The following is a 19243-nucleotide window of genomic DNA, read 5'->3' on the forward strand; positions in this document are numbered from 1 at the left end:
TGTTTCACTGGACGTTAACCAAGTTAAGGGATTTCAGGCAGTAGGCCAAACCACATCATTATAGTACATTACTGTCCTTCACTGGACCACTGCCCATTAGTATTAGCTAAGTTGTCCTTTTCTTTTGAGAAAAAATGGTGATGTATTCTTTTGATCCTAATATATTATACCTCTGAATATGTAGTAAAAGATTACAATTCAAGTTTAAATGCCAATGTCAGTGTTGAAAGCCATTTTACCACGCTATCAATATCCCTAAAGTACAACAAACTATAATAGCCCCAGTTTTGTAATTTCAGTTTCTAGGGAGAATTCAGTCTTGATTTGTTTTAAAATTTACTTAATTAATCATTTTGGAAGTTCATGGTATCTGCAGAAGTCTTCTCCAGTACCACAAATCAAATGAGCGTATTTTTTCTTCTCAGCATTAGTCACAGCCCAGCTTAAAAAACCATACACAGAAATTGGAAATACTATGCCCTTGGCATTTCCAGCCTATATATATTATGGTCTCTTTCGGTTGTGAAAAATATCTTCAATGTCCCATTCTGAGGAAATAACAGGGAAGTGATCTAAATTCAACAAGACAAGAGAGGACACCTTTAACTTTAGGAAGCTCACACATACATTCAGCAATAGGTACACATTACAGCCCTGGCAGACCATGCAAAAAGAATCTGCAAACCCCACCTCCTCCAAGACGATGGAACCACCTAAACTGGGCTCTACAGGCCAATGGATACTCCACCTCAGACATCAAAAGAGCTGCAAAACCAAGAACAAGCCACAAGAGTAAAGACAAAGATCCACCCAGAGGAAAAGTGTTTTTGACATACATCAAGGGAACCACTGACCGCATAGGGAAGCTGATGAGGAAACACGACATACAAACTATCTACAGACCCACTAAGAAAATCCAGCAAATGCTACATTCAACAAAGGACAAGAGGGATCCTTTCACCTCTGCAGGAGTCTACAGCAGTGGTTCTCAACCTGTGGGTCCCCAGATGTTTTGGCCTTCATCTCCCAGCACTCCTAACAGCTGGTAAACTGGCTGGGATTTCTGGGAGTTGTAGGCCCAAACACCTGGGGACCCACAGGTTGAGAACCACTGGTCTACCATATACCATGCAGCTATGGACAAGTCTACATACCTTGGGAAGTCTGACTTGGCCACGGTAGTCCACGCTCTGGTTACATCCCGTTTAGACTACTGCAACGCTCTCTACGTGGGGTTGCCTTTGAAGACAGCTCGGAAGCTCCAACTAGTCCAATGCTCGGCAGCCATGATTTTAACAGGAGCGGAGCGCAGGGAGCATACACCCCCCCTGTTGCGCCAACTCCACTGGCTACCGATCTGCTACCGGGCTGAATTCAAAGTGCTGGCGTTGGCCTTTAAAGCCCTAAACGGTTCCGGCCCAAGCTACCTATTTGACCGCATCTCTGCCTATGAACCCACCAGGAGTTTGAGATCTTCCGGGGAGACCCTGCTCTCGATCCCGCCTGCTTCTCAAGCTCGGCTGGCGGGGACGAGAGATAGGGCCTTCTCGGTGGTGGCTCCTCGGCTGTGGAACGCCCTTCCTACGGACATTAGACTAGCACCATCTCTAATGGTATTCCGCAAAAAGGTGAAGACCTGGATGTTTGTGCAGGCGTTTGAGTAATTTAGTGCAATCTGGTAATGGAACATAGGAATGGAACAATGGACGACGAACCTGGACTACGCTTGGATGATGAGAAGATTGGGTACGTTTGTTTTTTGTAATAATTGTGCATTGTAATTGCTTATTGGTAATTTATGGATAATGTGTTAAGTCAATTGTTATATGTTGTATGGAACCACTGCTGTTTCTACTGTTTTTACTGTTTGTGAACCGCCGTGAGTCGCCTTCGGGCTTGAGATACAGCGGTATATAAGCAAAGTAAATAAATAAATAAATAAATAAGGACCACCAAATTGAGTGTTGTCCAAACACGAATCAAGGAAGATGAAAGGCCCTGCAGACTACTTCAACCAGAGAAGTCAGCCATAGAAGAGCACCTGATGAATCAACCTGGACACAGCATATTATTTGAGAACACAGAAATGCTGGACCACTCTAACAACTACTATGTCAGACTACACAGAGAAGCCACTGAAATCCACAAGCATGTGGACAATTTCAAGAGAAAGGAGAAAACGATGAAAATCAACAAAATCTGGCTACCAGTATTAAAAAACTCTAAAATTATAACAGTAAATAAAGAACAAAACTCAAACACAGGGGAACTCCAGACAAACACCCAATCACCTCTCAACAAAGGATTATCTCAGGCAGTAACAAGCCACACCTAAACACTGTCAGGCCATCAAATGCTAATCAAGGTGGCCATCAGAAACATTCACACCTAGCTCCAACAAACAAGAATTCTTTCTCCCACCCTGGACTTTTCACAGATATATAAACTCAATTTTCCTAGTTTCCAACAGACCTCACAACCTATGAGGATGCCTGCCACAGATGCAGGTGAGAATGCTTCTAGAACATGGCCATACAGCCCGAAAAACCTACAACAACCCAACAGGTACACAGTCATCTCTGCACAGCTGTTAGGATGGACTCACACTGTCAAATAGCTGTACGTTAAGCATTCTAGGCTGAAAACATATGTGGGAACTGACCATGTGGAAGTCATATGCATGTCTTTACTTATCATTGAATTCTGCAAGTTTATAGCAATAAAAGCACCAATACATGGCCTGCAGTAATTTAAACATGGTATAGATCAGGCATGGGCAAACTTCGACTCTCCAGGTGTTTTGGACTTCCAATCTCACAATTCCTAAAAGTCCACTGGCTGTTAGGAATCGTGAGAATAAGCCCCAAACACCTGGAGGATTGAAGTTTGCCCATGTCTGGTATAGATTTAAAGTGTATGATTACCTTGATTAAATGAACTGGAACTTCCTTAATAACAACTACTATGATTCAAACAGTTTCTTCAGATGTGCCTAATGACTGTGGTGTGCCTTCAGATATTTCATCACTAGGTGGAGATTAAACCCAAGTTTTTTTCCCTTAGCTGTAAGCTTTGGGCCAAAGGAAACACATGATCCTCCAGACATGGTTGAAATGTATTTCTCGCCACTGGATATACAGTTGGCACTCATTTATGGGTCCAACTAACCACTCTGAATTTTTTAACCGTGTGTGCTCCTCAAGTGCTCTCTCAAGCTCTTCCTTTCTGCCTCCCCTCTCTCCCTTCCTTTGGCCACTTCAGGTGGTGGAACACATACTTCTCTCTGTCTGCCAGGCAATGAATGGACAAAAAGAGGCATGTGCATGAAGGGAGGCAAAGCAAGCAAAACGGCAGCTTCTAAAATGAGAGCGTGGGGAGAATTATTTACTATCTCAGCCTTTTTCTATCCAGGCTTCCTGTCCTGTCCCAGATGGAAATCTGCTTATGGAGCAACCCAGCCTAGAATTCTTCCCAGGAAAGGATGAAATCTCACCGGATTGAACAAGCTGACAGAATGATGATGAGACTCTATAGATAAAATAAAAATGTAAAAGCAAATAAATAAAAAGATATAAGGTACCTGAACATCCACTGAGGCGTTGGTGGTCCTAGAACCAATCTCCCAACAAAAACAAAGGGGTGACACAAACCTTTGGGAGTTGTTTTCCAGCAATATTTGGAAGGCAGGTTTATGTTTTGCTGTCCAGTTAACACTAGGAGAAAAGGTACTTGATGCTTCCCTCATTCTTGCAGTAACTGGCAGAAGATACTTGCTTTACTACTTTATTTCTCCAAGTTTGGAGACTTTTCCCCTGCCTCCCAAAAGAATATAAAGCATTGTATTTGTATCAAAATGATGCAAAGTGGATAAAACTTTCAACTGTAATCCCCACAGATATTAACACCACATGACTGCTTACTAGATTTAAAAGAAAAGCATCCCCAAGAGCAGGATACCAGCACAGAATTTAAGTACATGCATTTTAGAAGAATAACAACTTTATTTTTATACCCTGCCTTCATCTCCCCTAGGGGAATCGGGGCAGCTTACAAAGGGATAAGCCCACAGAACACAGAGTGAAAACCATCAGTCAAAACAAAACAAAACAAAACAAGAACATATCACAATAAAACATAACATCATAAAAACAGTACCATGTTGAGTAATTAAGTGCAGAGTTCATCTAAATGAAAAATCAGTGAACATATACCTCAGCTTTATAACACCCAAGCCCACTATGATAATTTGAACTGACAATCTTGCTTCATGGCCAGAGATATCACAGCCAAACAGCTCCAATAGAGAAAAACAGGTGCTATATGCTAAGCAAATGTATGACTATGTAGGAGGAAAATGGATTAGGGAAGTGGAGAGGCCTAAGTCTGCTTCAAATAAGATTATTTAGAATTTTTAAATGGCAACAGTAAAGCATTAACCCAGCTATAAACTCAGACTTCAAAACGCTGGAGGAAAATTCCTATTACAATCGGTGGCAGGTATTGGTTCTTAGGAAGACTCCAGCAGTTCTTGTGCATTGTACATCCTACAGCCATTGTAACAACAGGCAGAAAGGACAGCCATTTATGCAACTGCGATGATCAAAGTGAAAATAATCAGACACTACAGAAATACAGCAGAAGCTCAGGAGTCTATTCTTACAGACAGGATAATTGTCTTTTTGAAACTCTTATTGTTAACCAAAGTTTAAATAATCTGAAGAAAGCACTAAATGTAATTAATTGCCCTTCTAATAAGAACATGCCATCTTAATTGCCCTAATTCCCAAGGCAGAAGAAGTTTAATTGGAGGATTAGTCCCAGCACAAGACACTACCAGTGAAGAATCTAGGACCTGTAAGTATTCCAGCACACTAATGTCTAGAAGACAAATGATACTACACAGATGGTTATTTGCTTAGTTTCCTCCTTATTTCCCCCCTGCTGAATCTGTTTCTCTTCTTAATATCGGACTGACAAGATTTTACTCCATATTGAACAGTTAGGAAGGCATGGATCTTGTTATGAATGTTCAATTGGTATTACTGACTGGCTAGAACAAACCAAAGGTCTATGTAATACAGTATTTTCTTTGTCATAGTATCTACAAAATTGGACACTGAAAAAACCCATAGTAACAGAATTAGCCCTGTCACAGGAAATGACAGAGAAAGCTGTGATTCCCTAGCAGCTAGAATTCAGGGGCAGGTTGACAGTCTTATCTCCTTTTAAAGCTATGGAAGCCTCTGGTCATCACCAAGTCCTTAGACAGAGACCTCTTAAGCTGTGGATAGACAGAAGGGCAATAGTATGATAGCTGGGACCCTATGCTATGCTGGTTGTGCAACATGGGACTGAATTAGGGAAATACGTGCACGAGTGAGCCGAGTGAGAGGTGCAGCTGCAGCAGAGTTGTTGCAATGGAAGGAAGGATAAAAAGGAGCGGGGAAATATGACCAATCTTTTGGCACAGATAGCTCATTTCTATCCCGTTTAAGGTCTTTGTAAGCCGCTGTTTATCATTTAACATTAAATAACGGTTACATTACTTCACTCTTCTCCTGTTGCACGTGAGTTAAACTACTTCGCTGCTGTATCCCAGCTCCGTTTGTCACTTGCTCTGCTCACTCGCGCATACGTTCCCTTCATTAATTCAGACCCAAGTTGCACAACTAGCATAGGGTCCCAGCTATCATACTGTTGCCGAAGGAAACGCTGCACAACTTTAAATGGAATATGACATGCTGGCATCTACAGCTACAACACAGCTGTAGCAGTGGGGGTAGGTATAATGGAATCTCAAAATATAGAAAGTATATGGTGCAGGATGATCTATAGTGATCATATTCTAGTCCAAGACATTTAACTGTTTGAGGTGAAAACTAAACGCCCTCCCCTTCTTTGTTTCGTCTAGACCAGTAGTTCTCAACCAGTGGGCCCCCAGGTGTTTTGGCCTACAATTCCAAGAAATCCCAGCCATTTACCAGATGTTAGAATTTCTGGGAGTTGAAGGCCAAAACTTCTGGGGACCACTAGTCTAGACTCTGCTGATTCCAACTGAAGTAACATGTCTTTGCTAGTGATGCAGAAGCATTTTCCACCTGAGGTGAGGTAGCAGGCTTTCTCAAATAGGACAGTATGCTTGGAAGATAATGGTTTGTCCTCCAGCACATGGGAATAGACAAGGGGAGGCACTCCCTTCATATTTCCTAACATCTGTTGCCCAAGACAACCTGTATCACTCTGCCTAATGTTGTGGTTGGCCTTGACTATGGCTGATGTTCTGTTTCTCCTATCACTGCTCCATAGAGATTGCGCCAGTAAAAATGTAATAAGCTGGAGAATGTGGATCTTGTGGCAATGTTACATACTGATGCTCAGCAATTAATTGGCAGATTGTGTTAGTGGGCGCTGCGCTAAACCAATTTACAGGGATGTTGCCAAATCCACTTAAAAACCTGATAGCTTCACCTTTTGATTCTATGGCTTAATAAGCCATAAGACTTTGAGGGTTGCTGTTTGCCATTCTAATGGTAGTCTTGCTTTACGCAAGAAAGAATTGAAGAACTATCTTATACTGACAATGATATTTTGGTGGTAAATCCATTCTTGATATTCTAATTTGTTTAAAATCCTATGCACATCCTATCTGGGATTTACTGGGAGGTAAGCCTATCTGGGCTTACCTCTCAGTAAACATATACAGAATAGTGCTATATGTCTCTCCATGAAACCATCTTAGGTCTGCATCAGGGAGGTACCTATGCAACCACATGCCCAATCCCCTTTCAAAATAAACCCTACTGATTCAGTTGTTTCTTGAATAGACAAGAGATAAATGAGGTGAACCCAAATGTAGTCTCATATCACAACTATTAGACATTTCAGAATGTGCACACTGAGTGAAAGCATATCCTTACTGGAATAGCTCCTGATCTGAGATGGTAGCCGTGTGTAGCAGGTTGTACAGCCCAGCATGTGAAGAATCATTCGAGCAGTTCAGGTCTCCATCCTTCCCTTGCTTGGATGCACTGAGCCTGAAGAGGCTGGAGCAGCGCAAGGCCAGTTCCAGGGCATCCAACCAGCATCGGCCTGCAGAAACACAAGCCCAGGGGTCAAATGAGGCAATGCCAAACATATACTTGGCAGCATCCTGTTTCACATATCCAGACATTTAATCCATTAAAAAAAACAAGAGAGATAACAAACAACACAGCAAGGATTTCAAATTCTCTCAATCTGGCTGAAGGCAGAATCACAATGAACATTTAGTATTCAGCCCTCGATGTCAAAACACTCCATACAAACAGCTTTCAGGTGGTGATCCAAAAAAGAGATATAATATTTCATTTATTCATGTCATTCAGCTATGAAGGTTACCCCTATGCAATCATAGTCAGACATCTTATTGCATTTTTTATTTTCTCCCTTGAACTCAGATGATTAAGATTATAAAAGTTTTGCTTTGTAACTGATACCAAGTAAACTACATTACCAAGCTGTAAAAAGTAACACAAGGCTATAAGGTACAGAATAAATTAAAAACAATACTTTTTAGAAGGGAAGGCATTTCAGTTTGCTGCATGAAAATCTATGTGTTTTACATTCATTATGGCATTTCAAAGGCAAGTAAGAAAGTCTTGTTTTCCAGGTTATGATTTACTTCCTCCATTTCTAGTCTTTTTTGCCTTTCCTTTCCTTTTCAATAGAAGTGCCCTGGGTTTAGGAATATTGTCTCTGACAAAACCTGGAAAGTGCTAAAGGAAGAAAGATCACAAACGCCAGAGGAGATAACTGCAAGCATTTTTAGACTGTGACATGATCCTTCACCATTGCCTAGGCTTATGTTGCAGCATCTGCAATGCTAACTTTTACTAACAGTGATGTTAAGTCTAAACAAATCTCATACTTCTTCCATGGGGCCTTATCCGCCTTTCTCCATCTTTTGGAGAAAGCGGTAGGTGATCAGACTCTTCCTGTCTGCCACATTTTTGGAAAGTAAAAAGGTCTCATATAGCAATTTTCTTGCTGATGTTGCTCTAAATTGTAAATGACAAGTTGTTTTTCCCAGCTACAACATGTTGACTCCATCAGTTCCAAACAGATGTTGGCTTTTCTTGTTAAGTAGAGCATTGTTTGACTTCCTTAACTTAAAAGAGTTAGTGTTTCTGGTAATGTAAATATGTTGTTTCCCACCAAGAGTTAATCACAGTTCATCAGATCACCTCCTTTTGTAGTTTTCCAGGTTTCAATATTCTTAGGATGGCATCTTCACCTTCTATAGGTTCCAGCCATACACCTATCATACAATTTCATTCAAACCACACATCATATTTATCACATCTAGGTAGTGATTTGTCCATGTCAATGAAACAATAAACAGTTCATCCACTCTCAGCTCACCATCACCCCATCCAACACAGAAAATGATGTCTAGAGTATGGCTAGCAGCATGAATGGGAACATACAACATTTGGGATCTATAGTTGCCACTATCAATAGGATATAGATCTTAACACCCCCCAGCATTACAAGCTGAGGGTACTCCAACATCTACATGAGACTACCCTGCGTATCTCAGTAAGGGAGACGGTTGAACAGAGTGGTTCTTTCATGGTGTTCGCTAATTTTTAAGTTAGTTAACTTAAATACCTAATGTACTGAATTAAAAACATGGCAACATATGTTTTGCAAAGATAAGAATTTTCCTCTTTCTTGAGAAACAGCTACTTCTTAAGGTACAGCTATAATGATAATTAACTACGTTGGGGCTCCTGACTGTATAACTACTTTTTAACAGTAACTGCCTTGGAGTTCTGCCTATATCATGCTTTATAGAAGACAGAACAATAAGCTTTAAAATGTTCAGGAGCATGTCCCTTGGCCCAGCTAGCTGGGAGAATTCTGGGAATTGTAGTCCAAAACATAACTTTTCCAAGCTTTGCTTAAAATTCCTTAGAGAGACTCACTTTATGTTGGAGAAACAATGTGTTAAATAAGACAGAATATTTTACAATGTAAACACACATTTATATTCCTCTGCTTACGTAGACTTGACTCATTGCTGTATCTGTGCCTTTGATCACTTCATGCAAAAATAAAAGCAAAAGATTCTTTCACTTGCCAAAAAACTAATATTTTCCAGAAGTTCCCTGAGGGTTTTTTATACTCCAAATTATTTACAATGCAGAGAAAATTTAGCTTGTCATTATGTATACTATAGTCAAGTTTGTCTGAGAATAAGCAGAGGAAATAAGTAACTATTGCAAAATAGGCCATTTCCATAACTGTGATAACACAAATATTTAATTAGAAATATAATCAAACAGAAACATGTTTTAAAATATCTTTTGATCAGAGCTGGCTTGCAGAAGAAAGAAAACTATATCAGGGATACGTGAATGAATTAAACCTTGAAAAGGTTTTAAGATGAATTCTGGGGAAACAGAAGTTCAAAACATCTGGAAGGTCATTATATATATTATATATATAAACAGACACATGAACATATGATACGGGCTCTGATAATTCTGGACCTTCTATTGATACGTTCATAAAGTGCACCTCTCCCTCTAATCTCACACACATATAGCCATTAAACCCCAGATAAATGATGATATGAAATCCTTATATAGTTGGGAGGAAATCAACTACAAAGCACTGTTTTCAGATAGGATTTGGATCCCTGACAGATGCTATCAAATTGAAGAGGATTTAATAAAATGATTAAAAATCGATGTTTGTAAAAAGTAGCAGACCTATTTTGTCATTTTCCAGCCATGGCTTAAATTAACAGAAAAAGGTCCATATTGAGAAAAGAGTGCCAAAAGTCAATAATGCAATAACATTTGATTCAATGCTGCCTCCTGCTAGCTGCCATGTTGACTGGAGAAGACTGATGTTTCAGTCAATGTATAATGTCCACTTGCTCAAGAGGCCACAGGTTCAAAGAAGGCCTTTTGTAGATCTTTTAATTAGAATGGGCTGTATTTTCAAATAATTTAATTATGTTTTAAGTAACCTTTAAACCAGTGGTTCCCAATCTGTTGTGTCTGTGGACAACCAGTGGTCCGCAAAAACTAAAATATGGTCTGTGGCCTCACTGTTACTACACCATTGTAACGAGAGCAACTGGTCTCACGAAACCCTCTTATAGTACCAAGGCTTATTAAATAGGGTTTTCTATGGGCAAGAAGATGGTGACTACTAGATGGCATATGTTCTGTATCAGAAACTAAAGCTGATGTGGTTTGTCCAATACAATTTTCTGAATCAGCACCCCAAATAACCAAACCAAATGTAAAGTTGACCAAAAACTGATTCGTAACCCTTTTGGTACTAATGTTGGAGAGTGGTCCCGGGTTAAAAAAAAAAGGTTAGGAACCACTGCTTTAAACTATTTTAATATCAGTATTTGTTTTATTTTTACTTTTGTGTTATTCATAATTTTCACTGTTTTTTATTTACATCCTGACTTGGGTCCCATTTGGGGAGGAAAGTGGGTTATAAATCAAATGAATGAATGAATAAATAAATAAATAAATGCAGTCATTTTGAACAATCAGTTTTATGTCACCAGCAACCAAGTGCTGTACATTCTGAAAACACTGGTCTTATATAATTGGAGGCACAATTTTCTAGTCATTTATTTATGTTGTTTCAAAATCTACAGTGTGCTCAGTCCTATGGTTAAATATTTCAGTCAATAAGAAAAAAGGCATAATTATTTCTGGGAAATGAACTGCTCTACTTACAGAAGCATAAATAAAATAGTTAACAAATGTTCTTGAAATACTGGCTGTCTATTGTATTGTATAAGCAACTTCCCTATGCTCCTTCTTTTTTTAAAAAAAATCAAGAATGCAATTTTTAGAGTGTTGATGGCAAGAAATATACTTTGATAAACAGCAAAAATATCATTAACTCACAGAAAGTAGTGTTTAGAGATTTGTGGCAACCAATTCCTATGCACAAGAGGCAATATTTGGAAGGCAACTGGACAGACTACGAATGCCTGGCTCTAAACCCACAGACACAACCAGCTCTGTAAAAGGGATAATAACTACTGTGTGGGAGCTGACCACCAAAAAGCAGGTGAAATGGGGTGAGAACTGAACACAAAGAAAGCCTTGATTTCTTGAATCATAGAGTTGGAAGAGACCTCGTAGGCCGTCCAGTCCAACCCCCTGCCAAGAAGCAGGAAAATCACATTCAAAGCACCCCTGCCAGATGGCCACTGTGGTTAGGGAGTGCTGGTCAAGGAACAGATGTATCTGGAAGACTGTAGTTCTGGTAGGCTTTTTCCCACTTCGCTTGTGAAATTAAAGCAGTGCCTAGCTCCTTTGGATGAAGGTTTAGGGGTCTTTTCCTTCTCAGTAAGAAAGAACTGATCACGTTAAGGAGTTTGCCCTGCCTTCATAGTTTGCTGTTCGTGGAGGGAAGAGAACAAGGGAAGATGTTGTGTTGGACCAAAGCAAATGGCTACATATAGCATATATAAATTAATTTTGGAACATGTTTATGTGAAGAAGGGAGAAAAAGAGGAGAGACTGCAATGTCCCATGGGTTTCCATTCATACACATCTTATCTTCAAACCAGCAAGATCATGCATGCATGTAGGATTAAGAGTGACAACTATAATTTGCCATCCAGAATAGATGAACGAGAACTTAAGACTAAATGTACAAAGAATGCCCACTGAATCAATAGTTCTCATTACAGACTACCGAGGGATATAGAAGCATGTTTTCTTCCAGAAACTGCTGGACTGCAAGTCCCAGAAGCCCTAGCCAAAATAGCAAATGGAGAAAAATTCTGCAAGCTGCAGTCCAACAACTCTCTGAAATAACGTATGAGCCATGTATAAAAATAATCTTCTCTGTTTATTCATTCATTTATGTATTCATTGACTTTATACCCTGTTTGGTGGTCCCTATGTAGACTTGTCCAAAGCTGCACGGTATACGGTAGACACATGCAGAAATGAGAGGATCCCTCTTGTCCTTTGTTAAACGTAGCATTTATTGGATTTTCTTAGTGGGTCTGTAGATAGTTTGTATGTTGTGTTTCTTCATCTGCTTCCCTATGCGGTCAGTGGTTCCCCTGATATATGGCAAGAACACTTTTCTTCTGGGTGGATCTTTGTTTTGACTTTCGTGGCTTGTTCTCGGTCTTGTAGTTCTTCTGTAGTGGAGTATCCATTGCCTGTAGAGCCAAGTTTAGGTGGTTCAGTTCACCTTGGAGGAGGTGGGGTTTGCATGGTTTGCCAGGGTTTTAATTGTGCTTCTTTTTTGACTTGAGTGATTGTTGGAGTTATTATGTAGGTATCTATCTCTGTGTGTAGGTTTTTTGTAAACTGTGTGGCCCAATTGTTGATTGGGTCGACAGATGACTAGGATATCAAGAAATGGCAGTTTCCCTTCATTTTCGTTTTTCCATGGTGAATTGGATGTTTGGGTGGATGCTGTTGAGACAACTACCCACCTGGAAAGTTCAACTGGAAGGTGGGATGCCTTGCCGCTAGGCATGTTTGGTTAGGCATTTGAGATTGAGCAAAACTTCTGAGCTGAGGAAAACCTCAAAATGTTTGATGAACTCAATCTGCACAAGCTGAGGTCCAGAGTAAATTGCATATATATCTATATTGGTCTTTTTATGACATAGCAAATCTGCTTCCTGTGATGACTGCCTTACTCTACAAATTGCGACTGCTGTCCTTGCTTCTTACGCCTTTTGGATGATTTCAGAAGATGACTGACACCTGTAAAAGAGGGTGCACTGGATCTCTCACTGGAAGAATTCCACACATCGCTATATTGTGTTGTATTTCTTCTGAGTTCAGTAGGCAAAATATAATGTGGAACAGTATTCCTTTATGTCCTAGAGGTGGCGCTGTGCCTCCAGAATCAGCTACCTGCAGAACAATAACCAGGGAAACAATCCTGCAGGTCAACCATAAGCTTCTCCATCTGAGCCCACACAGAACCATCCACTTCAGATCTGCAAGCAAAATAAACTGAGAAGATCACATCAAGGGCAGCTGGAAGACGTCCCAGAAGAATGGTTTTGCCAACTTGGGTGGGTGGTGCCACATTTCAAAATAAGAGTCTTATCAGTTTAAGAAAGAACAGATTCCATTCCTGGTGGGATTACTGGTTTAGTTCTGCCCAGATAAACATTAGAAAACTAATGCTTATATGAGAGGAATCAAACCAGAATCTGTCATGCTTTCCTGCATATATTCACCAAATATTACAGATACTTTGCCTGATCAAGAGCACAACTCACAACACACAGGTTAAACAGAACCATATGCATAAACAATTGTGTTATCTACTCCTCAATTAACTGGGTTAATTTTAATGATGCAAAATGCTCGTCAAGTTCTTCTATATCGCTCAGTGTTTCATAACCTGGAGCCCATTCACACTACATAATTACTGTGCATTTATTTTACCTTATTTATTTATTTATTTATTTATTTATTTATGTAAAACATTTATATTCCACCCTTCTCACCCCAAAGGGAACTCAGGGCTGAGCACAGAATATATATGGCAAACATTCAATGCCGAGACAATAATTCATATACGCATACATAAAACATTAAACACATTTATCTCAATATTAAAATACACAATTTAAAACCATCTTGGTCATCTGCATCTAATCTAATTAGCCTGGTAATCTTTCCTATTGCTGCTTTATCGCCCTGACCCGAAAGCTTGGTCCCACAGCTAAGTTTTTACCATCCTTCTGAAGGACAGGAGGAAGAGGGCCGATCTGATCTCGCCAGGAAGGGAGTTCCATAGCCGGGGGGCAATCACCGAGAAGGCCCTCTCTCTCGTCCCCACCAATCGTGCCTGTGACAATGGCGGGACAGAGAGAAGGGCCTCGCTGGAGCAGGCCCGTAGCCAAGATTTCGTTTCGGGGGGGGGGGGGGATTTTTTTCAGGGAGGGGTTCGGGGGGGGGCTGAGTTTCGGGGGGGAGGGGCTGAGTCTGAGTGAAAGAGGGTGTAGCCTAGCAAACCTTTTGTATCATTACCCCAATACCCTCATGCATATGAGATATATTGAGTATGGTTATCAGATCATGATATGAATAAACATAACAGTTTAAATAATGCACCAGTAAGGCCTTTTCGCGAACCATCATGAGAATTTCGGGGGGGGGGGGGCTGAAGCCCCCGAGCCCCCCCCCCCTGGCTACATGCCTGCGCTGGAGGATCTTAATCTCAGTGATGGTTCACAGGGGATATGCGTTCGGACAGGTAAATTGGGCCGGGGTCATTAACCCTATTTATAACCCGGCTTTTTCTCTACCCTGAAGGGACGTAAGGTGGATTACATATGGCAATTATTCAATGCCTTAAAAACACATACAAAACATTGAATTTAAAATAAATTAACATTTATACATATTAAGCATTTAAAAACGTTGTATTAGATACTAAAATCATGCCAACCAGAAATCGTAGTCCAAAGTCATTGCACAAATTCCAAATCTGTTATTGCACTGCGCTATAAAAGCCATACTTTAATTGCCATAGTTCCGTCACATAGAATTTAACTTTAATTGCCATAGCTCAATCACATAGCATCCTGGGATTTGGAGTTTTGAGAGAGTCATTAAGAATTCTCAGACATAGAGTTCTGCTACTGCTTGCCCCAAATACAAGGACTACAAGGCCCAGGATTCTGTAAGATGTTGTCATGTTAATTAAACTCAAGTCATAGTAGTATAATGGTGAAGTGTGGATGGGCCCACTGGACTTATTTCCAGTTGGTATATTGGTTTCAAAGCAGGGGTGAGTATTTTGCAGACCTCTAGATGCAACTAAAATTCTACTCTTAGTGTTCCTTGTCATGGGTTCTTCTTGTTAGGATTGGTGGAAGTTTCAGTTCAGCAGCATCTGGAAGGACACGTGATTTCCAACCGTGTTTTGAAGAGCCTCTTAGGACCTTTAAAGACTAAAAATATAATGGCATATATTTTTCTTGCCTAGAATCCACTGTTGACAAGACATTCCAATATTTCTTAAGTGTTTAAGGTACACCAAAATACTTTTCAATGAAATCCTTTAACTGGTCCTAAAGGATAGGACAGCAATAATTCAAAATAAATTAATGGCCATGCAGATTTCCCTACAACCAAATAACATGCTATCTCTTTTGAAGGTGATTCTTGGTTGAAGATTTTCTTCCTGTTTATTTAAGGTATGGGCTTTAATAATTCCAGTTTTTGTTAACATATTTATTTAAACTAGGTTCCGTGTGACTATTTCTTCTCTTTTATCTTTTAAGAAATAATATATAAAAACCAATTATTTTTCTTTGTGAAGTTAAAAAAATACTGTATGGCACACATATCTTTTGGAGATATGTGATACACACACACACACACACACACACACACACACACATACACACATACACACACAATAAGACAATCCAGTACAAAATTTTCAACATCAAGAAGCAGTTTTCAAAAATACTGTAGTGGGGATCCAACTGAGGACACAAACAGAATATTGCTTTGAGTGCACAGGATTAATTGCATGTAAACACAAACAGGTGAAAAACAGTAAAATCTTATGGCTACTCTAAATAAGACAAACTGATCCAATATACAGGAACCTAATAGAATAAGATATACTATACAACTTCTTTTTCAGATTGGGTTGTAAGCATTAGGGTGAAGATCTTTAGACAAGAAATATAAGCTAGCAGAAGCTGCCATGTAACTTTGTGCTGCATGTTTGAAATTAAGTTAAACAGCATGGCAAGCTAAATTGATCTCTAAGGAGATAAGAGCTTTTAAGATGAAATTGATAGACAGTCTGCAAAGTTAGTAAATTGCCTCAAAAGCCCAAGGGACTCATTGGCTTTCATCTCTCTTTGGCATGAGCTGTTGTAATTGAACCAACGTTTGAAATACTTGCTCCTTCCCATCAATATAACCCTCACAAACTTTGTAACATCTTCCCTTCATATTTTAGAGAAGAACAGAGTGAAGTATGGAATCTCAACAGAAATCATTCTGGTATTAATGGTATGTAATTTTCTCCTACAAGATTTAGCTGAGGGTTCCTCTTGGTTGGCTAAAAGACTTGGACTTTGGTGGGAAATTATAGTTGTCCTGTCCTGGGGCAAATGTCACATGCCTATATCCATTGCCTTGCTTCCTTTCATCCTACTTTTGTTTAGTCCCTTTGATGATGTTGGAAATGGGAATGGCATATCTGCTACAGAAATTTCCCGTTGAACTTTCCTCCCTGGCTACTACATTGGCTGGTTCTTCTTTGTCAAGCACTTTAAGAGTTAGAGACCCCACAGGTACTACGGTGATAACATTAAAACAAAGCAATTCAGTGTGCATATTGGAGGAGGAACACGGAAAGGAAAAGTTGAGTTTATTTTTCAAACCATCACTTTCTTTATACTGGAAGCTTTCCCCAAAAGTGTGACTCAAGGAGTTCAAGAAGGGGATGGCAGGAATGGAGGAAGGAAAGATCTACAAAACATCTTGAGTGTACTGCATATTCCATAAGGAATTTCAACTGACTTTTGGTCCTTCATTTCATTCTCAATTGTCACTGGCTTGCTTTTCAGCTTGCTTGCTTCTGTTTTTCGTGTGAGGAGAAACTTAAGAAATTGCAAGCTGCTTCTGGTGTGAGAGAATTGGCTGTCTGCAAGGACGTTGCCCAAGGGACGCCTGGATGTTTTGCCATCCTGTGGGAGGCTTCTCTCATGTTTCCGCAAGGGAAGCTGGAGCTGACAGACGGGAGCTCACCCCATTCCCTGGATTCAAACTGCCAACATTTTGCACAAGACATGGGAAGCGGAACATGGGGGTGGGTGTTGCATTCCTGGTGGGGATGGCAGAGGAATAGTGTAGCTGAACCCCACCTCTAGTAGAAGGAAGGTCTACTTCAGGCCTCTTCAACCTGTGGTCCTCCAGGTGTTTTAAACTTTAGCTTCCAGAATTCCTGACCACTGAACAAACTGGTGAGGGCTCCTGGGAGCTGGAGGCCCAAATACCTGGAGGGCTGCAGGTTGAAGAGGCCTGGTCTACTTGCAAAGCAACAAATGAAGACAGTGCTATACTCTACTAGAACCAGCAAATAGCCAGGGGCAAAAACTCTGCTACATTTAGGGCACAACTGCCTTCAGGGGTAGAAACAACCATACCAAGTGATGAAATCCTAAAACAGAAAACCTGTACATTTATTGGGACCACTGAGAAGTCAGGAGGAGCCCTTAGTAATGAAAAAGAAGTCAGAATGGAGTCTCTTGAATATTTTGCATTCATTCCATGTAATAAAAAAGGAGTTTTTACTATCAAAACAAAAATGATTGAATGTTCAGAAAACCATGCAGAAGAGCAGAGTACAGCAAAACCAAATAATCTGGAAATAACTCATTTGGAAAATCCAGAGAAATCTCATGTGTGCACAGTCAAACATATGGTAATATATGCTGTTTATAGGCATTCCTCTTATTGATGGCCACTGGCCAACCTCTTCGATTCTAGGTTAGCAATTGTCATGCAACAGAAGAGATGAAAGCAATGTTTAGGAAGCATGACTGTATTTACACTTCAGCAATTTTCTAAAAAATATATTATCAACAGTTTGATAAAAATATTTCTAATCTTGTTTTATTATTTGATGTGCTCCTTTCCATTTAATATGGGGAACCGATATTTCATCCATCAGAAGATGAAAAGCAAGAGTATATTGAATCCTCTCAAATCATGACCAGAAATACAGGATGTTACAGGAGATAAAGGTTCTTTAAGCAGCTCTGGATGAAAGAAGGATGAAGAGAGGATAAGAAGTACCAGGGAGAACAAGATTATTTGAAGTACTGCTTGAAATCCAAGCAAATATCCTTTGGTTATATTGATAGATACTTTGGTAGATTTGAGTCCATTTCAAAATTGCTTTCTCTTTGTACAGTAATAGCCTCCAAGATTAAACATAATGGAACCATGATTTTATCAATTTTTGTGTTTTCTTCTTTATCAAGAGCAGACACAATTTTGCTCAAATTTTAGCTAACACTTCTAAATCTCAGACAACTCAGCCAGGCACATTTTGTAAAATCTTGTACTGTGAATAATTTACAAACCTAAATTCAAGATGCAATTAGATGACTCCTCAATCAGTTGCCCATGAAATAATTCAAACAGGAAGAAAATCTATTCCCAGTGGTCTAATGACCGTTAACCAATTCAAGGCTATGAACTGAGGCTCAAACTGCCCCCTCAATTCCTGGTAAATGTATCACTATGGGAGGAGAAGCATGACATGACAATCTGTCTACAGCATTTCCCTGTCCACTGTAGTCCTTGAAAAAGAATTTGTATTTTCCCCACTCCAACTACATGCTGCCTAGAAAATGTAGCTTGTTAGTAATCACACATCTCTCAGTAATACATAGTTGGGACCCAAGATACTACAAAGCAGGACAATCACCATGGATTCTTCCAGTTCCACCATACCCAATTATGAACCATTCCAAGAGCCCCTTTACCTTCTTCAATTACAGTACTATGAATCCATTGTAACTGTCATGAGATTTGCAGTTCAGGGAGGGTATTAAAAAAATTTCAGACAAACTACAAACCCTGGGGTTCCATAGGAAGGAGCCATGGCCGTTAATTAAGTGGAATCATAGTGCAATAACTGCAAAGTGTGAACAGTCCTAACTTGTTCTTCTTCTTGTTCCTCAAAAGATGGAGTTGTTCAAAATCCTGGCAGGATTCTATCACAGTTTCGGCCCAGATAATTATACATTGTGTAATGGAATGGTAATAAGCAGCAATGAAATAGTAAAGGAACAAAAACTCACCATCTGATTCTGAAGCTGCCCTGAAGATCAAGTAGCTGCTTGGAAGAGGCTGTGTGATGGAACCCACATTCTCTCCCTTTGGACCCTAGAATGGCATGTGGAATCAGATAAAGAACATATTGTCATTTTCTGTAGTTCTCAGTTCTACCTTCACTGCTTTTCATTTTCATTTTCACAACGTGGTTCAAAACGGAAATTGTGCAACCATTTTTAGTTTCAATCTACATTTCAAATATATTTTGCATGCCTAAATTAATGTCCATTAAAATAGGCCAACACTGAAATCTTGGAAGACATGGCTTCTGACTAGGACTGGAAAGAGGACCCCTTTGGCTACACACGGATAAAGTTTTCAGGCTGTGACAGTGGTGTGTGAATTGAGAAGCCACC

General features: G+C 39.8%; 1 protein-coding gene across 2 annotated transcripts in view; it reads right to left on the reverse strand.

Annotated features, from left to right (window-relative positions):
- OSBPL5 (oxysterol binding protein like 5) overlaps nucleotides 1–19243 on the reverse strand; it is a 222325-nt gene that overhangs the window by 20772 nt on the left and 182310 nt on the right. For both annotated transcript variants that reach the window (XM_060768257.2, XM_060768266.2), the window contains exons 7-8: nucleotides 18854–18938; nucleotides 6918–7089 (exon numbers count right to left, since the gene is read on the reverse strand). In XM_060768257.2, coding sequence (XP_060624240.2) covers nucleotides 6918–7089; nucleotides 18854–18938 — 257 coding nt within the window. The remainder of the gene's footprint in view (nucleotides 1–6917; nucleotides 7090–18853; nucleotides 18939–19243) is intronic.

The sequence above is a fragment of the Anolis sagrei genome, chromosome 1 (genome assembly GCF_037176765.1).
Source record: "Anolis sagrei isolate rAnoSag1 chromosome 1, rAnoSag1.mat, whole genome shotgun sequence".
Lineage (NCBI taxonomy): Eukaryota > Metazoa > Chordata > Lepidosauria > Squamata > Dactyloidae > Anolis > Anolis sagrei.